The sequence below is a fragment of the Lygodium microphyllum genome, chromosome 25 (assembly GCF_053477565.2).
Source record: "Lygodium microphyllum isolate KBCC chromosome 25, Lygodium_microphyllum_v1.1.10, whole genome shotgun sequence".
In the NCBI taxonomy this organism is placed as follows: domain Eukaryota; kingdom Viridiplantae; phylum Streptophyta; class Polypodiopsida; order Schizaeales; family Lygodiaceae; genus Lygodium; species Lygodium microphyllum.
The window spans coordinates 118,091,002-118,108,257 of record NC_141159.1 but is presented as its reverse complement, the minus strand read 5'-3'; the positions used below and the strand labels follow the sequence as shown (position 1 = coordinate 118,108,257).

The 17,256-nt window shown below is 41.6% G+C and overlaps 1 protein-coding gene across 1 annotated transcript in view; it reads right to left on the bottom strand.

The window, feature by feature from the left end:
• The window catches only part of LOC148014661 (uncharacterized), a 126,276-nt gene that overhangs the window by 103,144 nt on the left and 5,876 nt on the right, over window positions 1-17,256 (bottom strand). Inside the window, exons 2-5 of the mRNA XM_087666575.1 lie at window positions 12,678-12,796; window positions 10,609-10,761; window positions 9,299-9,382; window positions 9,097-9,143 (exon numbers count right to left, since the gene is read on the bottom strand). Of these exons, the coding sequence (XP_087522701.1) occupies window positions 9,097-9,143; window positions 9,299-9,382; window positions 10,609-10,761; window positions 12,678-12,796 (403 nt within the window). The remainder of the gene's footprint in view (window positions 1-9,096; window positions 9,144-9,298; window positions 9,383-10,608; window positions 10,762-12,677; window positions 12,797-17,256) is intronic.

Genomic DNA, 17,256 nt, shown 5'->3' with positions numbered 1-17,256 from the left:
TGACCACCGTAGCAAATCAGGGCGCACTTACGACAAATGGAGGTCGATGGAGAAACCCCTAGTGTCCATGATATCCAGGATTATCAAATGTAAGGCCTTAGTGCCACATGAGATCATCAGAGCCGGGCTAGCAACTACACCGAAACCCCTAGTGTCCATGATATACAGGATTATCAGATGTAAGGCCTTAGTGCCACATGAGATGATCAAAGCCGGGCTAGCAACTACACCGATTGTGGTAGAGGCCCTCACCCGATCGGTCGCATACATACATAGCCTATGGGACTTACTCAAACACAGATATGCACGGTTGGCCCTTGAGTCCTCCAGGCAACTTGCCAAATAGGGTGATACTTCATGTTGGTATGCACAGATGTCGGTCTGGTTCAAGCTACATGGCTTTAGTATGAACAAGTTACCCCCTTTCCAATACTCCCTTGATGCACCATCTCTTGATCTGAGCAGGTTAGAGATTTGCAAGATCATCAGGATGGATCTTACCTAGTTGGGATATCAAGCGGGCAAGCGGGCATGGTTGATGCCAAGGCAGGAGCTAGGGACAAAGATGGCTTTCTACTGTGAGCATTTCCTTCATACTACAGATGATGGATTTATTGTTCGCCCAAGATACATGGACACCCACCTTTCCCAGGGGATCAGATGTACTATTGGCCAGTTGCGCACCTCCTCACATCAGCTAGAGATTGAGACTAGCAGATATAGATCCATCCCACCTGAGAATTGCATATGCCAGATATGCCAATTAGAGCCAGAGACAGAGGAGTATTATATCTGCCGCTGCCCAGCGTATTATGAGGTCCGTGATCGTTTCCACTGTCTCTTTGGAGACGGATTTGGACCACTATCCAGAGTCACAGATTTTACCGATCAGCGATACCTTGGCCTCTTTCTTCTTGAGATACGACGGCTTCATGACATGCATCTCAGGAGTACACCTGCTCCAGGATATCGAGGCCCTTCACAGAGACAGCTCACAAACTTCTTTGCAAAGGAGACTCAGAAGACTTCAATATAGTTATACCCACAGACCACACGAGAGCCTCCTCTCCCTCAATATCTATTTTTCTCTCTCCTTCCATACTGCCACCATTCAGTCATAATCCCTTGAGCAAATTTCCAGCCATCATTCCTCCTCCACGTGATTGTCCAACCTTCACGACTGCTGCTATCACTCCTCTAGGTGCTCTAGCTTCTGGCGACTACTTTTCCTATTGCCACCTCCTGCCTACCATGACTCCCAGTGCTACGTTTGATACTCCACAGTCATCACCTCTCCAAATAGTCCAGCGCAGCTTGCATTTGATCTCCATCAGCGAGTTGACAGATACTTCAGTCCTCCTCCCTGCGATTGTTGTCCTCCAACTCAGGCGACATGTCTCCCTCTTCAAGTGACAGCTTCACATCTGCATTTGCAATGTGTCTGGCTGGTGCTTGCCTCCTTTGCAGCTTTCTTTGCTGACATCAAGTGTTCCAACAACCTCTCCCATCTGTGTTTGACAATTTTCTCACTTCCAACACTCTGACTGGTGGTCACAATACTTGGAATCCATCTCCAATGGACATCACTCTCCGACACTACTGCTCTACCCTTGGGCACTCTGTATACTTTTACGTTCATTTACAATATTCATTCACTTCAGAGTTGTGTTGTTTCTCTCTCCTTCTGCTTATGTTTGTTTCTGTGTTTGAGTTTTCAGTTTTGCTTTTAGGGTTTGAGTTTTGCACGTCTGTGTCTGCATCGTTGTGTTTCTATCATGGTCATACACTCTGTGTTTCCGCAGTGCAAAACCTAGCACCTACTCCATAGTCTTTTTCACATGATATTAGAACTAGTGCTCTTGTAAAGAATATCCTACAAATATTGTGGGGGCTTGGTTTTGTGACAACTCGTAACCAAATCACAATGTCTCAAACTCCTTGGGACCCTATGATGTCTTATCATGCTTCTCCATAATTGGAGGCCTTGAAGAGGAATAATGGACTCAGCGAGAAAGACGACATCCCACCTTCATTGTCACTTTCTTTGTGTTCTCTTATTCCAGATTTTAGTCTCATGGTTGAGAAGGAGTTTAAAGATTACTTGCACATCATGTGTAGTCAAACTTACGCTCCTCCTACCAACTTTGCTACTCCATCCAAACCGGTTGGTGAGCCGAGCAACCTCTCCGATCCTAGAGAACATACGACATTTGGGACAAATAGCAACCCATCTTCTTCATCTCAACCAAGTCTAATGTCAAGTTCGTACAACCGCTTTGAGTCGTATGAATCAAAACACTCTCCTGTTTCTCTTTTGGAGGCCTTGAAGAGGCATTATGGACTCGGCAAGAAAGACAACACCCCACCTTCACTTTCACCTTCTTTGTGTTCTCTTGTTCTAGATTTTAATCTCATGACAGAGGAGGAGTTTAAAGATTCCTTACACATCATGTGCAGTCAAACTTACACTCCTACTAGCTTTGCTACTCCATCCAAACCGGTTGGTGAGCCTAGCAACCTCTCCGATCCTAGAGGACATACAACATTTAGGACAAATGTCAACCCACCTTCAACTCAGCCAAGCCTAATGTCAGGTTCGTACAACCCCTTTGAGTCATATGAATCAAAACCCTCTCCTATTTCTCTTTTTGGTGTGCAAGATCCGGATGATTTTCAATATGTAAACTTCAATAGAGGGGCCTCTCAAAGCAATCATCCTTCATCACATATATTGACATCTTTTGTTTCATTTGAGGATGCAAGCCACTCTTCTCAAATCCTTTCCATCCCACCCTCTTCTAGCCCACACCTCAATTTCCTCTCCTTCATTCCAAAACCTAGGATTACACATAACTTCTACATCCCACACCCTACGAGTTGGATCCTGCATCTCCACTCCTATGTCTTTCTCTTTCTCCACACCGTATAGTACCTACCCTCATTGTTAGGGGAAATGCCACCCTTTAACATTGTGCCTTCCACACACCCAAAAGGGGCACTTTCTTTCATCCTCGGACAGTTGTGATGGGCATCCCTCTCCCTACCCCTGGACACTCACATCCCCATTTTGACCTTCCAAACGCAGGGGTTTCCCTCCTTTGCATACGGTGCATCGTCGCACATTCCTTGGGTCACTCCTACACAAGGATTTCCCTCTTCTACTCCCGGTGTGATTAACATGGCCATGCATAGTCAGTCCATGCCCACATTCGCATCCACTGTGTACCCTTTCCGCATGCACAGTGGGCACTTTGGAATTAATTCCCAAGTGTACTCCACTCCCCCATCCTATCCCCCCTATCCTCATTACACACCTTATCCATCTCTTGGAACTAAACTCTAGTTGCAACGGCCAAGAATGTCTTCATAATAAGACCTTCTACAAGTTTGAGTATTGATTCTTGTAGTATGCACAGCTACATGACCAAGTCCACAAGAAAACCAATAGTGGCAAGAACTTGCAAGATGCAAAGGCAAGCTAAACCAAGGGTGACTCCTCTTCTTCAAACGGAACCAAAGAAACAAAACCCATCAAGCAACAACTCCCTAAGAAAAATAGGTTTTGCACACGCTACCAAAGATTGGGCCATGTGGACGAGGAGTGTCGTACCAAGGCCCAAGGTCTTCCTCCTAAGAAACACCAGCAAACTACTACAACTACCTCCACTCTGACTGGCTATGCCTCCCATTGCTGCTCCATCTGCTCCTTTGGCCCTAGCAGCTGCTGGACATGTGGAACGCGGACAATCTCAGCGACCATTCTTCTCTATTCCTGAGCAGCTAATTAATTGATCTCCAAGTACCAATCCTATTGCACTTAACGCATCCACTTCACATTCACCTCCCCCTCTAGGACTGTCTCACCACCTCATGATGCATTTCATTAGAAGAGACCTGCTAGTGGGCATACGCGACGATGGTCACATCCTTACATTAGCTCCATCTTCGCACTCTTAGGTCTTAGGGTTATTGATTCAGACTCATAGGATTTTATCCTTAGCTTTCATTCTTAAGTCTTCTGCTGCATTTACTCATACATGCATACACATTTGCACCATTGCATTCTTCATTCAATTAGCTTTTCATTTCAATTTTATTTTGTTTTTCAGAGCATCTCCCTACTAACCTTTGTGCTTGCAGATCTTCCTCTCTTTTGCAGGGTTTTGTTTTCAATGTAGGGCTAATATGCACGTTTGCACCCTAGGCTAGAGACTTGAGATGCACACCGTTCCATTCATGGTTTCATCATTCTACAAGTTTTGCTCTTCTACCAACATGGAGGAAGCCCCTCTCGAGGTGGCTCATGCATTATCTCTTGATGCTATCATGGCAATGACTTCTCTCTTGTTCTTCCAATTGGGATGCTTCCTCACATCCTGGTTCTCAATACCACACGATGACCAACATCCGTCTCCTCTTCCTCCTATGGCATCAACATCCAAGGTTGAGGGGATTGCTACCCTTCTTAATAATCTAAAGGTTTTGGCACTTGTCTTCAACATCAGCCTCTGCTCCCCCCCCCCCCCCCCCCAATTGTACCTTCTTTTACATACATGATTTCATCATCTTTGTAAAGGGTGCTTGGGCAAGTGAACAACTTTCCTACTAAGTGGCATCTATTGCATGAGTATTTGACAGTATGTAGCATACTCATTGTGTAAAGTCCCACTAGACGGATCCTAAGTTGTTTCCACCAACAAATTGTATACCACACCACCATTACCTCATCACCCTTCCCTCATCATCGACACTCTCGAGTGGATGGATAGCTTGTCTATTTTATGATGGGTTGGACCTAGCCATCCCTTCTCATTCTCCCATATAGTAGTACACTTACTTAATCGACTACAAACCATCTCTCAAAACACTTTATTATTTTATTTTATTTTTTTTAACAGCAACAACAAACAAAGTTCATTGTAGTTCCATCCACCTTTGCACGACTTGGTAGGCCACTAGGCAACCGATGAGCACCCTTTGTCCTATGCCCTATCCTCTCTAGGGTGACTACTTGGACTCCCTTGGTAAGATAACCATTGACTTTGTAGTCTTGGTAGGCCACTAGGTAGCCACCGTGCACCCTTTGTCCAATACCCTAGCTACTTTAGGGTAGGGTGCCTTGGTCAAAACCGGATTGGCCTTCCTTTCTAGCCATGTCTTGGGCCTAAGAGGGGGTGTTGAGCTAAGAAAAGCATTACATGCTGTTTAGCCTCTTCAACAGCCCCAAAACATGCTTATTTAAAGAAAAACCCTGAAACATGGCATAGTTCAAGAGAGTTTATTTAAAACCCTATATTCGGAGGATCCATCTACATCTATGTATTGACAGAATGCCCCCATTCAGTCATAATATCTTATGCAGATTTTTAGCCATTAGTCTTCCTTCACGTGGCTATCTAGCCTTCGTGATTGCTGCCATCACTCCTCCAAGTGCTCTAGCTTTTGGTGGTGACTACTTGTCTTGTTGTTGCCTCCTGCCTGACGTCACTCCTACTATTGCTTTTGACACTCCACTGTCATCGTCACCCTCTAGACAGTCTCCTGCAGCTTGCGTTTAATCTCCATCAGCTAGGCCACAAGTGCTCCTCTCCTCCTCCTACCTACATTTGATGTCCTCCAGCCCAGGCAACAACTCTCCCTCTTCAAGCAACAACTCCACATCTGTATTTGCAGATTATGGCTGCCACTTGCCTCCTCCATAGCTTTATTTGATGATGTCAAGTGTTCCAACAGCCTCTAGCATCTACATTTGACAATTTCCTCACTTCCAACACTCCGACTCGTCACCGGCAGTCACAGTACTTGGGATCCATCTCCAATGGACGTCACTCTTCGACACTCCTACTTTGCCCTTGGGTACTCTATACACTCTTACATTCATTTACAGTATTCATTCACTTTAGACTTGTGTTCTTTCTCTCTCCTTCTGTTTGTGTTTGTTTCTATGTCTGAGTTTTGGGTTATGCTTTTAGGATTTAAGTTTTGCACGCCTATGTCTGTATCGTTGTGTTTTTGTCGTGATCATATGTTTGCTCAGTACAAACCCTAGCAACTACTCCACAATTTTCTTCACAATTACAACTTTTGCCTTTAGCACCAATTGATATTTTGGGGTCCTAGGTCCCACATTATGAAATAATTATCTTACATCTCACGTATACAAGTCACATTTGCACATTTTATTAGCTTTTAGTCAAATGCTAAGTAAAGCATTAAAATTTGACGTCCTTGTGACATTGAGTTTGGCTAGTATTGGTGTTCTACATATGTCAAAGTAGGATACACTCCTTTAGCATTCCTCAACTGACTCCTCTAAGAAGTGGCTGTCGGACAGCCCTCCACTCCTTGAGCATTTCTTGTATAACCTACCCCACATGCTCAGTTTGTTCATTGAGACCATTCCTTGTTTCATTCATTCTCATTTCATTCCAAATCTTTGAGTTCATTTCTTAGCCTTGTGGTTGTTCATACATCACATTTTCTCTACAAACCTTAGTATATCCTCGCATACTACACACATCTATAAGAAGGATTTCATCAATCAAAACTCTCTACATTCATTGGGATTGGTCTACTAGTGTCCTTTGCGAGCCCAAAGTTTTCACGAATTGTCCAATTGGTACAAATATTTGCATCATGTAAATATGTTGTGGTAAGCAATCCTCACCTTTCATTCTAGAGCAATGTTGTACCTTGTCAATATTGTAGACTAACCCATAGTTGATCATTCCTCCAGGATTACTAAACTCACATATTCATGACTCCTTTTGTTTATATGTACCAAACAAGAAGCTCCCAAAAGCAAAAGATGCCACCCAGGAATATCTCTGGAGGATCTCACTAGCTAATGCGATTTCAAAACACAAGTATCTCAATATCATCTCATCAAGTTCAAGTCATCTAAGCCTATCATCCTATGTATCTAAACACATGCTCAAACTAGAAGCCAATCATAGAAAGGCATACATTTTAAAGCCAACCATGTGATAAAAGACAAAGTTAGCCAAAGACTTTTATGCCTCAAACCCTTCAATGAAAGGGGAACTCTAGTAAAGGAGAAGATTGAAATTGTCCTTGGTGAACAATCATCGATGCTTCCATGACAATAGGATGTAAATACATTTCAATAATTTGGGCATCAATAGCTCCTGTCAAGGTTAAACTCTAAAAGAAGCCCTTAGCAAATAGTTTGCACAAAGCCTAGGATGCACATTAACAAAGCTAAGGCTCTTCCTAGAAATAATCACGAGCCAAGGTACAATAGCCCTTGTTTGTTTGCCGTTCCAGTACCAAATGAAATCCCTAATTATGTGTATCCCATGACCAATACAAAAGCCCAACTAGATATAATGTGCCAAATAGTAGCTAAAAGAACCTTGTCCTTTGCCGCCATTCTTTGCCGACAAGGAAGAGCTTTACTATGCAGTGTGCTCCAGTGCATCAACTCTTCCTAATGCTACCTCATACGTGGATTTTCAAATGATAGCCAAGACCTATCAATTAAAAAATTCAATGGCTATAGAATCTTCTAGATCTGAAGACAGGTGGAGTGATCCTATGGTGCCAAATGAATCTTGCCTCCTCTCCACAAGGAATGTCCTACTATCCAACAGACACCAGAAGGTCCTACTATCCAACAATAAGGAAGGCCTCAATAAGTTGCACCTTTTCCCCATTGCCTCTCAAGGGATGATAGCACATGGCTCAAATCATCTATTGGAGTGTCATTTGCCACCTTATTCTTTGTCTGTATCTTCCAGTCACTTAATTATGTTGCCATTGCCTAAAAGAACTCGAAAGTAGCGACTCTCATAGTTTTACTACTAAGACCACTTTCACTACCCAATTCCGAGGCTAATGATGTGCTCCACGCAAATGCTTTTCAAGTGACTATCTTCTCTAAAATGACCTGGGCTGAAGAGATCTAACAAAGTGTTCTTAAATGGCCCTATTAATATGTCATCAGTTTCTATGTCATGCTAGCATATACACCAATTTTCAGTTGAAGAGTCTAGCTTTTATATATGTGCGCTGTTCCAAAGTCTATACCAAAACTTTCTGGAAAATGGGAGAATATCCTCAGTCTCCTCAACTCTCTACATCTTCATAAATACCATCAGTTCTCAGCATCTAGACCATCTTGTACCAAGCCAGCTCATCATTGGAAGAGGATTCTGCTAAATGAATCTAATATAAGGGAAATCCATGCCAACAAACACTTCAGAATAACATATCATTGTATTATTCTTCCACTACATTCCTAAGTCAGTTTGATGGGTGTCTCCAATGCCAAAGAGCTGATTAAACAAAAATATGTGCAACACGCAAATAGAAAGGCATAAAAGGGCATCATCTAGCAGAGTAAAAACCCAAATGCAAAAAGATGTGTTGACTTTGTGCATGTGAAAAAGCCATCTAGGGCTTTGAAATCTAGTAAAATAATATGTCTACTGCTCATTGAGGAACATCAAATTTATTGTGAAATTTCAGAGTCTTTTTCATTGTTTTCTTGCAATCATTCAAACACTACGCCAATGATGATCTCTTTTTGATTTGCAAGCAGAAGGGTCATATGTAGCATAGCATTGTAAGAAGAGAAGTCAAAAATTTACAAAAAAGAGGGTACAAAATACAAAGAGAGGCCAGCCAAGAAATGTTTATGGTAACAATAAAACGGCATCAAGAGCATCAAAATCTAGCAGGGTAAGCACCCAAATGCAAAACCATGTGTAGAGTCAGTGGTTGTGAAAGGGCATCTAGGGCTGTGAAATCTAATAAGACAGTAAGATGCCTGTTGCTCATTGAGGAACATCGAATTTAATCTGAAATTTCAGAGTCTTTTTTAATTGTTTTCTTGCAATCATTCAGCCCCTATACTTCTTGTGGATTTACAAGCAGAAAGCCATACATAGAGTAGGATTGTAAGAAGAGGAGAAGTCACAAAATATTTGCCAGATGCAAAGAGATGCCAGCCAAGAATGGTTTTGATAAGATGAGATACACATTATTACTAAAGAAATCAAACAGGAAAAGGGGGACCTCCATTCAGCTAGATGATTATACACGTTCAACATAAATTGTGTCAAGCAGGCTTACTCTCGAAGAACAGCATGGTGAAAATTTGAGCCATCTGCCTCTGCATCCTGTTATTCATAAAACAATGTTCTATCAGCCTCCCAGACAGCTTTGCTGCTAGAGAAGTCAAACATACAGCTTATTTCAACAGGGAAAAAGCTTATTGCACTCAATTAGGCAGACAACTTTGACTCACACAGGAGTCAAGCATACAGTAACTTACAGTAAAGTTTGCAGAGAGAAGATTAGCTTTCGAAAAGAATGTGTTGATTAGCCGAGCAGAGGTGAAATCTGCTTTTTCTAGATCCTGAAAACCCCAAGACAATGTCACAATGAATGCCTTGCAATAAGTTATTATTCCATAGTGCAGCTTCACAAAACACCATATATATAGCACATGAGAGAGCTTAGTGGTTACACATTCACACCAAAGCAATCTTTCCATACCCTTGATTGTTTTCTATCCCAAGTTAAGTTTACACAAAGCCATGGGTGCCTGATTCTATCAACATTTGTGCGTAGAAAATCTTGACTAAGGGTGCCTGTCAGAATATCCAGAGTAATGCCTTGTATTAAGCACTATCATTTTTAACAGCGCATATAACACCACTCACTCCTGCTTTAAAGGCATCCAAACTATGTGTGATTCTCAAGGCATGGCTCATAGCTGCATGCGTCAGGCATTCCATTGTCCACATAATCATCTCAACATAACTCCATAGTTTATTTTAGCAGCTTGTATAAACTCTGGTATTCTGCATCTACCACATGCCTTTATGCACAGATATAGAAACTATCTTCAGCCAAACATGACGGTGTGTCATTTTCTACTGTGCACAGACTGTGCATCTCAGGTTTCAACCTGCTGCTGATATAAGCAAAAGGTTTAAGCAGAGGTGTGATTAACTGTATTAATTCTTGACAACCCCAGACCACATCCAGCTACCTTAATCAAAGCTGTAAAAAGCAGAAAATGTCAGCTCTGCCTATATGAACATAACATAAATTTGAGACTATACACTTCGACGGTACTGTTAGTTTATTAAAGGTACCTACCTACCCTAAGGTCTCAAACGCATCACATATACTGGACTCTGACTGAACAGAATCTTGGAGACTGGGAAACTGTGTAAGGCAAGGATGCCCTCTCAACTCAGAGACTTGAAAGCTATAGCAATGCACCTATGCCATAATGCCCTGACTATCACAAACTCTAATGACTTTCACCTTCTGCATTGAGCCCCCTTCAAGACCCAAGCTTATGTGCATAATTTTCCTACTCATCTAACAATGAAGAAGCTGATCTTAAATGCTTCATTTGCTTTGGTTGCAGGTTTGGATGTCAATTTTAAAAAGTCCAAACTAGTGCATCCGAATGCCAAGCAGTGGCATGATGCTTTATGGCAGGTGAAATTCCAGATGAACATTTTTTTTCAAGCCTTCCTATTAAATAAAAGCCAAGGCAGTTATGAATGCTAAGGTGAGTAAAATATGACACAGTAAATGTACAGAACTTGCACAGAAAGAGCTCACTAGTTTTGAGAGATTTTGGCCAGACAAGTTGATGCCCCGAAAACGAATGTGTTGTGATTGTATGCATTTGATTATTTCCTTTCTTGTCAGCTCAGGTTGATCATCATCTTCTTCCTTCTTGTTCATGAGAGCACCAATGCTTTCAATTAGACCCTGCTCAAACAAAAAGAGCATCAAGCTATTAATTAGTCTAAGCAAAGCTTTTACTATGAACTAATAAAGGCCACCCTAGACTTTTTGACCCCTCATACATGGACCCATTTCCAGATGCTCAAAAATCCCCAGCATATACAAGAGCACACAAATTAGGCAACAGTAACAGACTTATTGAGTGTTAGATGATAGCACATGTATATTATTAACTCATGCATTGTGCTTCACCTTTATATTGTAGCCTACACTGCACTGTAGCCATGCACATAGCATGGTAGGAATTAATGATTGAGCATTGGAGGTGCCTACAATCTATTAGAGTGTGGTACTTGTGAAAACTCCCCATCCAGACTTAGGAGTCCACCTACATGTATGCACAACTACTACAGACATCCTTCCCTCATAATCTGGTTGCTGCATAATTACAGGCATCCTTCTCTCATCCATAAGATGTGTATAGCCTATTGGTCGCAACGCAAAATTACAATGCTAATTACCAACAATGGCTATGGCAAGATAGGCAAGATAGACAATTATTTATACTGAAATGCAAATGATTGGGCCAACCAGCCAACAGTTCGCTAAAGCCAATCTTTAAAACACACTGAAGAACAAAAGACGCTCAATATGTGAACGTTTGAAAAGAAGTTCTATTCAATGCAAGTATACCAGCAATGTTAAGCACATCATGAGTGGTTCTTATTGAGATGCTATTTACCCACTTTAAGTAAGAGTTTTTACATAGAGACAGGGGATGGCGGTTCCAGCCCTTAAGAATGGCTGGAATGTTTTCCTGGACCCCCTGACCCTTGGCCAATTCCCAGCCCTTAAGAACCGCTGGGATGCCTTCCTGGACCCACTGACTCTGAAAGCAGCCATTCCCATTCCTTGACCCGCTCCCTGCCCACTAGTCCGCTAGATCAAGATTCTCAATATTTCTCTGTAAGAAAAATTTTAAAAGTATCTACCCTTTTGGTTCCGCTTTTATGTCTCCACTTCCTTTCCCCTGCCACATCTTCTCACCTTCTTATATTTAACTAATATGTCTCTGTAACATAAATATAGTATATCACACACACATCCAGATATCAGATTGCATGACTTTTTGTCGCAATATGAGATTGAAGGCCCATAGTGGAGAGACATAGGATTTATAGGGTCCGGGCTCCACACCATGAGAACTTGACTTTAACTCTTCTGCATTTGATACTTATTATTCTGCTCATTGGATTTACAGGTAGTTTGTCAGAGTGGGCACACTATCTCAGAATGGTGTTGCAGAGTGCAAGAACAGAGCCATCACACAAATTGATCAAACAAAGCTCAAGCATGTGTGCTATTTCAACTCAACATTTGACTTTCCACTCTCATCCTTTGACCAAAGGCAGCACATCCCAAAATTATGCAACTAATGGCCTACCCCGATAAAGCCTCACAAGGGTTCTTACCTTAGACAATCATGTGGAAGACCTATTGCAGATGTGAAAGTACATTTTGAATGAGATGACCAGACGATATCATCTCAATGAATTGGAGATAAGACAGATGATTTTCATCCAGGATATTTCCCAAGAGGATTCCCCAACTTTTCAGTGCCCAGTGCTTCGTCATCCTCAAACTATCCTTCAAACAAGACTTAGCCCATAGCATTTAGCCAGACACACTCGTGTTTGTTGCACTTAATGTTGGTAAGTGGGATTATAGTCAATGAGATGTGAAAGCTCAGTTTCCAAGATTGGACCAGAAAAGTGAATTCCCAAAAATTTGAAACTGGAGCTATCATAAAAAGCTAAAAGTAGCATCCAAACACAAAGCTGAAACAACGTTTAAAAGAAAGAACTACATGAGCACATAAACTCAACCAAAACAGATAATCACAGTTTTATTAGAAACTGCAGTAGAGGTTCAACATATACAGCTAATTGGTAGTACTCTGCTTCTCTTAACAACTCTTGATAGGAAGGGAAATCCATGGTAGGAAGGGAACCATCACGCAGCCAGTTTAACAAGCTAAAAGAAGCATCCAAACACAAAGCTGAAACAACATTTAAAAGAAGGAATTACATGAGCACATAAACTCAACTAAAACGTATAATCACAGTTTTATTAGAAACTGCAGTAGAGGTTCAACATATACAGCTAATTGGTAGTACTCTGCTTCTCTTAACAACTCTTGATAGGAAGGGAAATCCATGGTAGGAAGGGAACCATCACGCAGCCAGTTTAAAATGTGCCGGAAGTGCGTTCCATCTCTGTCGATGAAAACTAACCCCTGACAGCACCACAAACTTCCATTAGCATGTAGGCAATTGTTTCAAACTTTTACTCATTTTATAGCCAGACTTTAACAGCTTCAATAAATACACACAGCATACAGAACTGTGTATGTGATAACTTTTAGAGGTTCATCTCCTCATAAATATCAATACAGCACCGGTTTTAGCATTCTAGCAATACAAAACATGTAAAAGCACAGCAATATAAAACATGAACTGTAGAGAGGTTCAGGGCTCTTTGAAAATTTTGTAAAATGTTAACAAGCTCAAAAACTACAAGAAAAGATGGCATGTACCACATGACATTAGAAGAAAACACTGCACACAATCAGCCCCTGCATGCTGCTGAGGTGCGTTACTGAGGGTGCCGAACTGATGGCAGAAGATGAAAGTCTGACTAATGAAGACGCATGAGAATGGACCCACCTCCTCCACTTTCTTTAGCACACCTATGATCTAAGACACCATCAACAAACTCTAGAACGGTCAAGCACAAGACATGATGGACCAGTAGCAGAGCACCTCTCACATGAAAGAGATGTATTGCCGCCACTTGTAGCCCATCTACTTAACAGATCCCTTTCTAAAGGCTTCTGCAGCACAATTGGTCAGCTACCTAATACTATAGCACCAATCCCAAAAGGTGGACACTGGAGATACTATGGTTTCCACAAACTATAGAACCATCATGGTTGGCAACATGCTAGCCAAGCTTTATGGATCGGTACTAGAGCATGAGCTAATCAAATGGGCAGCAATACACCAACACTAGGCATGTGGACAAGCAAGGTTCAAGAGAACATATTCTGCACTTGACCACATCCTCACATTCCAAGCTATCAGGGGAGGGTAAAGCATAGGGGAGATGATGTTACTAGCATGTATATATCATGTGTGAATCTTGTGAGAGTGCATGCGCAACAAAAACACGAACACAAAGGGAAAAGAGAAGAGAGAGACAGCTAGAAGAGAAGAAAAATCTCCACTGAATATGAAATGAATGCTGAATACGATGATGGACCAATTAGTCTCTGCACACATCCCAAAGCATCAATGAGAACACCAGATCAAGCTGATGATGGCAACACCAAAGATAGAGGAGTTTCATGTCAAAGTGTCAAACCTGCAGCAAATTACCAAATTTGGCCAACTTGAATGTGGAGGCAAAGAGGATGCAGTCTGAAACCAGGGTTCCTTCTCGGAGAGGGTGGTAAAACTTGATGAAGCACTTACAACAATTAATAAATGAGCATAAACTGAAAGGCACACATTAGCTTATCAATCTTGGACTATGGACACTAGGTTGGCCCCAAAACTTGCGCCCCTTTTGTTATTTCTTTGAGTATAATTGCTGATGGATTGAGTGCAAGTTGAGATTCCATAATCTCCTTTGCTGATCCAAAAGCCTCTTGTTGTACAAACAATTAGCAAGTAATTTGGGCCAATTGCCCCTTGATTTTCACCCAAGATTTGCACAAATGGAACCACCAACTTGCCAAAATATTGCCCCAATTCACAATGGATACCTTGGCATCTAAAATCCCTATCAATTCCACGAATTTCATGTACTGATTTGAGTATACAATGCCTCTTCCTATTGGCACAAGTCCCGAGGTGGTTGCTAAAACCTAATTTCTACACAAATTTAGGGTTTACAATAGAGATTCCTATGTTGTCCACCAAATTTGGCTGAGAAATGCTAAGATCTCTTGAGAATGGGTTGGAGAAGGTAAGAGAGAGCCAAGATAAGAGAGAAATCATATTTTCTTCATGAGGCAACCCTAAAATTTGCTTGATGCCTGCTTCAGCCTGCATTTAATGCAGTCATCTACTGCCAAGCACCTCCAAAGTATTGTCACCTGATCAGCAATGTTGTCGCTAGTCCCTAGAAGGTGTCTCCTTGTTATTCCTTGCCTGTCGAGGCCTCCAAATGGCTATCTTCTGCAACAAATTGTTGTTCTCTGATCAAAAAATGAACCAGCAACTCTCTCTCCCCCTCGCTGTAAACTAATTGAATGGTTGACACCCAACCCCCAAAAATGTTTTCTCAATTCGCATGGGCATTTTTGCCAAGTTGCAGCCTTCAAAACCCATTTTTCAGCATTATCTAGCCATTTGATTAATTTTTAAATTTTAAAAAGTAAATTCAAACCTTGTAACTTTGCCCAAAATTAAATGTGCCCATCCATAATTAAATTGGCTAGGCCATTTGCAACCTAGAGTGGTCCCCAACCTCTATTGACGTCTCTATCCCAGGTAGGACCAAAGCAATCTACAAGTTAGCCCTACATTGAAAGACAAAACCCTGCAAAAGAGATGAGAATCTGCAAACACAGAGGTCAACGATGATGAGATGCTCCAAAGCAAAACATAACAGAGAGAAAATCTAACTAAAAAGACTATGCAATGAATGTGTATATGTGTGAGTAAATGCAGCAGAAGACTTAAGAATGGAAAAGCTAAGGACAATGAATCCTATGGGCCCGACTCTAAGATTGCGAAAAATGGATGCTAGATTAACCTAAGGTATCCTAAAGGACCTAGAGACATGCTAGTCTAAGAAGGTGTCCACCATCACGTACGTCCAGTAGCAGTTCTGCCAAGGGAACGCCTGACGAGGTGGAGAGGAAGATGAGATGGATGCATAAAATGCAATGTGATCGGAACCTGCAGACCAATCAGCCAGTCCCTCAGGGGTAGTGAAAGAGACTGTCTGCTAAGGCTGTGCTTAGACCACATGTCCAACAACAGCAACGGATGCTAAAGGAGCAGATGAAGCAAGAGCGGAAGGTGTAGCTCCGTTGGACTGTGGAGTCGCAATTATCTGCTAAGGATTTTTAGATGAAAGACCTTAGGCCTTGGAGCAACACTTCTCGTCCACATGGCCTGCTCTCTGGCAACGTCTGCAAAACCAGTTTTTCTTAGGGAGTTGCTAAAACCAGTCTATGACTCACACAAAGCGGTAGTTCCTTCAATAAACACCTAGTCTTTTCACACACACACAAACAAAGACCTCACTCCCTCACTCAACAACAAATTGGCCCCGAAGACCGGCGCCCCTCTCGGTTTTTCTTTATCAATTAAAAGATGGAAAGTTACAAAAATGAAATGTTCCAAAATACATAACTTGTGAACAATTGGTTTTTGTCTTTTCTGAGTAAATCCCAGCTGCATAAGGACAGTACAGCATGACCAGAACAACATCCCTTTTAGGAAAGCATTTTCTGTAACCATAATTCAATGATTTATGTGCAGAATTGCAATCTGCAGATCTCTGAATTCATTGTTCTTACTGTCCAGCATATCCAAAACAACATCCCTTTTAGGAAAGCATTTTCTGTGACCAAAACTCAATGATTCATGTGCAGAATTGCAGTCTGCAAATCTCTGAATTCACTGTTCTTACTATCCAGTGACCAAAACTCAATGTTTCATGTGCAGAATTGCAGTCTGCAGATCTCTGAATTTACTGTTTTTACTGTCCAGCATGCCCAGAACAACATCCCTTTAAGGAAAGCATTTTTCTGTGACCAAAACTCAATGATTCATATGTGCAGAATTGCAGTCTGCAAATCTCTGAATTCATTGTTCTTACTGTCCAGCATGTCACCAAAACTCAATGATTCATGTGCAGAATTGCAGTTTGCAAATCTCTGAATTCACTGTTCTTACTATCCAGTGACCAAAACTCAATGTTTCATGTGCAGAATTGTAGTCTGCAGATCTCTAAATTCACTGTTTTTACTGTCCAGCATGCCCACAACAACATCCCTTTTAGGAAAGCATTTTTCTATGACCAAAACTCAATGATTCATGTGCAGAATTGCACTCTGCAAATCTCTGAATTCATTGTTCTTACTATCCAGTATGTGACCAAAACTCAATGATTCATGTGCAGAATTGCAGTCTGCAGATCTCTGAATTCACTGTTCTTACTGTCCAACATGTCCAGAACAACATCCCTTTTAGGAAAGCATTTTCTGTAACCAAAACTCGATGATTCATGTGCAGAATTGCAGTCTGCAGATCTCTGAAATTCACTGTTATTACTGTCCAGTATTAAAACAGTCCCACAAACAGCACTAAATCAGAGCTGAAAACCTTGTTCCTACATGGCAAAAACTGCAGCAATCTCCCCTCAGCTTCTCAAAACTTTATTCTCAGATCTGCCCCTTTTGCCTATTACATTTTCTTTAATGCTCTCTCTCTTTTGGAAATT